We start from the raw sequence: 4,500 nt of genomic DNA, 5'->3' as shown, positions 1-4,500 counted from the left end.
ACTTCTATATTGTGCTGAAACCCAGAGAGATCAGATATTGGGAATTTTGATGTTTGTACAATTCTGCAAATGTCTCACGACAAAATACATGATTAAGATACAGATGTTATGCACCATTTTATATTATGATGATACTTTTAATGAGTGTGAGGGTGAAAATAAGCCACATTTGACTGGGTATAACATCATATGCAACCATTAAATGGCTTGTATTATGAACTGTTTCAAAAGATTTTTGTCCTGTAGTTCTGTAGTCCGTTTCAAACTCCGTCTTTTTGTCTTTTCTCTTTCGTAGTCAGTTGTTTTGATACAGCAAAAACATTTCTTTAATGATTTGCTTGTCAAATTTGTATTCAATCTTAGTTAAATTGATGCTTTGATCGCTTAAAGTAAAGGTTGCTTTTAACAGTACAAGAGGCCATACTGATACCAGTGTTTTGGATAAAAGAGAATCGGATCTGGTTTGACGAGTAAGAGCAAGTCATATCATTTGGGTATCTGGCGTTTATAGAGCCCGGACTTGTGTTGTTTAGTCATAGACAATAGAAGCCAAAAATGCAAATGTGGTTATTAAAATTCCAAATAATGATTTTTATTTACAAGAGGGTTTTACAAGTGTCTCAAAAATTAAATTATACACTGCGGTTCAAAGGTTTAGGGTTGTTAAGATTTTTACAATTCTTTTGAAAGAAGTCGCTAATATGCAACAATGTTGCAATTATTTGATCAAATACAACAGAGATATTGTGAAATTATTCAAAATAATTATTTTCTATTTTAATATACTTCAAAATGTATTTTATTCCTGTGATAACGAAGCCATTATTCTAGTCTTCAGAATAGTCGCACAATCCTTCCGAAATCATTTGAATAATGCCGATTTGATGCTCAAGAAACATTTCTTATCAATGTTGAAAACAGTTGAACAAACCTTTGTGTGGACATCGTCATGCAATCTTTTTGATGAACAGAAAGTTCAAAAGAACAGCATTTATTTGAAATTAAATTAAATTCCGTTTTGTAACACTAAATATATTTAGCATCGCTTTTGATCAATTCAGTGCACCCTTGCTGAATAAAAATATTGATTTCTTAAAAATCCCTGAGACTATATAAATTATAGCCAGTATAGAAAAATAGAAACGATATCAAGTATTACAAGTTAAATACACCATTTGTGCAATAACTAAAAACCTGAATTCAGTTTCCTTTATAGCCAAACACAAATGATCAACACCAAAGGTCCAGCTGTTTCTACATACAGCATAGACAACATGAAACGACCTGAATAAATCTGCTGAGTGGCTGAGCATTTACATCTCTTTAAAGTCTGTGTGGGCTTGAGTTAATGATTCACAAATCCAAAAACATATGCAGACTAATAATACTCCACAGCGTTAACCATTTATAAGCTCCAGACTCATAGTTACTGCACATTCTTGTTGCTTAATGATTCCTTCTTCCTAGAAATATCCTGATGCATAAAGTACAAAAATAGTCCTCGACTCGCACAAAAAAAAAATGTATATAATGCACAAGGTCACATACTTTCCAGTAGGCCATGAGTAAGTAGGCAGCAGTCACGGAGAGATGGGAAAGATAGGCCTTCAGCGTTTTGAGTTTTGGAAAAGCTACAGACCTGAAGGTCATTAGTGCTGCACCAGTCACCTATTAACAGACTCTTACTGATCTTTAGCCACAGTCCAGCTCTAGAAAACATATTACAGATCCAAGAACCTCTTGCGCCTCACTATGAATGAAGGCTCTGAGAGTTTGTCGTGCTGAGAACGTTGGAAGGACATAGAGAAGTTAAAGTTTCTTAAAGTCATTATCTTTGAGCTACACTGACCTCAGAGCATTCAGTGTAGCAAATGTGCAAGTACACGGTGTGGGAAAGTGTGTCGTGGTCGTAGCTTGTGGGTACAGCAGAATCAAAACAACCAGTCCAAGGTGTGTTTAACCTTTTAATGTATAAATAATGCACTCTAAAAAATCCTGGGTTGTTTCAACCCAATTTTGGGTCAAATATGGACTAACCCAACTGTTGGGTTAAAAAGTTAATTTAAAAATGTAACCAAAATTTAACCCAACAGTTGGGTTAGTCCATATTTGACCCAAAATTGGGTTGAGACAACCCAGCATTTTTTAGAGTGTGGGTACAAAACCTTCAGTAAAATATAACAGCACATTCTCACTCATTTTCTTTAAATAATTCTTCTGTTTACACATCTTCATGTTTCTTTAATTCTTGTCGATTTCAGAAGTTACAGTACTTGAAGTGACACATTAAAATAAGTAAGGTTAGTATCATTTCAGTACACTCTAAAAAATGCTGGGTTGTTTCAACCCAACTTTGGGTCAAATACCAAAAGTTGGGTTAGTCCATATTTGACCCAAAGTTGGGTTGAAACAACCCAGCATTTTTTAGAGTGTATGAATACCTTTAACTAAAATTTGAACAGGAAGTATATGAGCAACATTTATTTAAACTATTCGTTCCAGCACTTCAAGCTCATGTGCAATGAGCTAGAAAGCCTATAGATATTTTGAAGTCTACCTGTATGGTGTTTGAGCAAAAAAAAAAGGCAAAACAAAATCAGTGGCACAATAATGACAATGTTAATTAAAGGCAAAATACATTTTAAAAAGTCTTTATATTTATTGGAGTTTTGGTTAAAATACTCCGGATTATTAAAAGTCCTATATTTTGGTCCTTTTTGCCTATGTGTGGCACTAAAGCAAAGACACTTTTACCTTTTTTGTGGTACCATAGATTGTTTTTTTTTTTCAAGGATAACAATAATATTAAGTATAGTGAAGGATATAGTCTTATCTATTTGTATACGCTTGACATTATATCACTAAATGAGCTATAGACTTGATAGAGCCTCTGAACTCTGTGGACACATGCAATCTATACAGAATCATGAAACAGAATGTTTAACATTTCGAAACTGTTGAGTGTTCGGCAGACTGGTGAATTGAATCGCAGCGCTCTGTCCCAGACCAGACATCACCAGGCAAACTTCCAGTCGGTTAAGGTGTGCTAGGTTGATAAATTAATCTATTAAATATGCAATTTCACTGGTTTACAGAAAAATTTTATCAAAAGACAATTTAATTTATTAAAAAAAGGTGAAAAGGTGTATATAGTGAAGAGATCAAGCCCAGTCCATTTAAGATGGCAACAGGTTAAGGAAAACGTTTAGTCTGGATTGTAACCAGTGAGAAATTTCATGGCTCTGTTTTTCTGTTTATCACAGCTTGCAATGAAAAAAAAATAATAAATTAAAAAAAAAAAACATTTAAAAAAAAAAAAAACAACCCTGAACAATACTTCCCACTTCCTGGAAGTAGCCCAAAGAGGCACATGGCGAAGATCTTCGACCACAACGCCAGCTTGGATTAAACATTGACACGCTCATAGCCACAAATGACACCATCCGCCACTGATAATGACACAAGTGTGTTTAAGAAAGGTGGGTTGGCATGGTGACAGGTTAATTTATATAAAATGGCTTCTGCTGCCTTTCCACAACTGACGTGTCACATGACAGAAAGGAGGGTTCGCATCCATCATCCTCTTTTCCTCCTTCATTATCACATCTCTCATCACAGTTTGAGGCGTTCTCCCTCTCTTTAGTCCTCTTTGGAAGTGTGACTTCCAGATTAAAATCTTTTTAAAATGTCACCTGAGAAGCTGCTGGAACTCTACAGATGTCACTTTGCACTGCCTCCTTTATCCTAAAGACAAACAACACACAAAACGAGGAAAAAAAATAACCCTTGATAAACTCTTTGGAGAGTTTGCTTAACCTGCATTAGGAATGAGAGTTTTCTTCCACACTAAAGCCAGTCACCTGTGACTTTGGGCCTGTGATGCGTTCAGGGGGGTCAGCGTTAGCAGGTGATGGGGGAACACTGCTATTGGGCTCAGTGATCAACAACGTCCGCCTATCCCGGGCCGATTTGGGGTCACACTTTGTCACCCGGAATCTAGAGAAAGAAAGAGATGTAACATGATGAGTATAGTGAAAGATTATAAATTAAGAAGACAAATGACAAGGTACAGACTGAGCAATCATACTCTGACTATAGAGACTGGGAGATATCGACAGAACTGGCTACCCAAAGCCGCATCTGCCCATACTGTACCCATGGAGAAGTGAAGATAGAGCAAGAAGAAATTATAAAGAAATTTTGTCCAAAATTTGAAATACTTTGCCCTGACTTTAAAATGTTAAACAATAAAACACAACTTCAATATTTATTAGGGGAAAAAAGAGATTACTAGCAGCAAGATACATAAATGCCTGTCACAAAAAGAGGGAGGAGTCAACAAATCAGTGATGCGCCTACACACACACACACCACAATCAATTTTAAATTGTTCATAGAATACTAAAATGTTGATTTGTTCTACTTCTTAATATTCATGCATGTTTTTTTATAAATATAAATATGTATATATAAATATAAATATGTATATATATATATATG

The 4,500-nt window shown here is 35.2% G+C and overlaps 1 protein-coding gene across 1 annotated transcript in view; it reads right to left on the bottom strand.

Moving 5' to 3' along the window:
- Nucleotides 1–3,683: 3,683 nt before the first annotated feature.
- The window catches only part of LOC107661959 (RELT-like protein 1), a 19,659-nt gene continuing 18,842 nt past the window's right edge, over nucleotides 3,684–4,500 (bottom strand). Inside the window, exons 6-7 of the mRNA XM_016451783.1 lie at nucleotides 3,861–3,996; nucleotides 3,684–3,744 (exon numbers count right to left, since the gene is read on the bottom strand). Coding sequence (XP_016307269.1) covers nucleotides 3,721–3,744; nucleotides 3,861–3,996 — 160 coding nt within the window. The 3' untranslated portion in view covers nucleotides 3,684–3,720. The remainder of the gene's footprint in view (nucleotides 3,745–3,860; nucleotides 3,997–4,500) is intronic.

Source organism: Sinocyclocheilus anshuiensis, unplaced genomic scaffold (assembly GCF_001515605.1).
Source record: "Sinocyclocheilus anshuiensis isolate Anshui unplaced genomic scaffold, SAMN03320099.WGS_v1.1 scaffold603, whole genome shotgun sequence".
Lineage (NCBI taxonomy): Eukaryota > Metazoa > Chordata > Actinopteri > Cypriniformes > Cyprinidae > Sinocyclocheilus > Sinocyclocheilus anshuiensis.
Note: the sequence above shows the minus strand (reverse complement) of the source record. Positions and strands in the feature narration are given on the sequence as shown.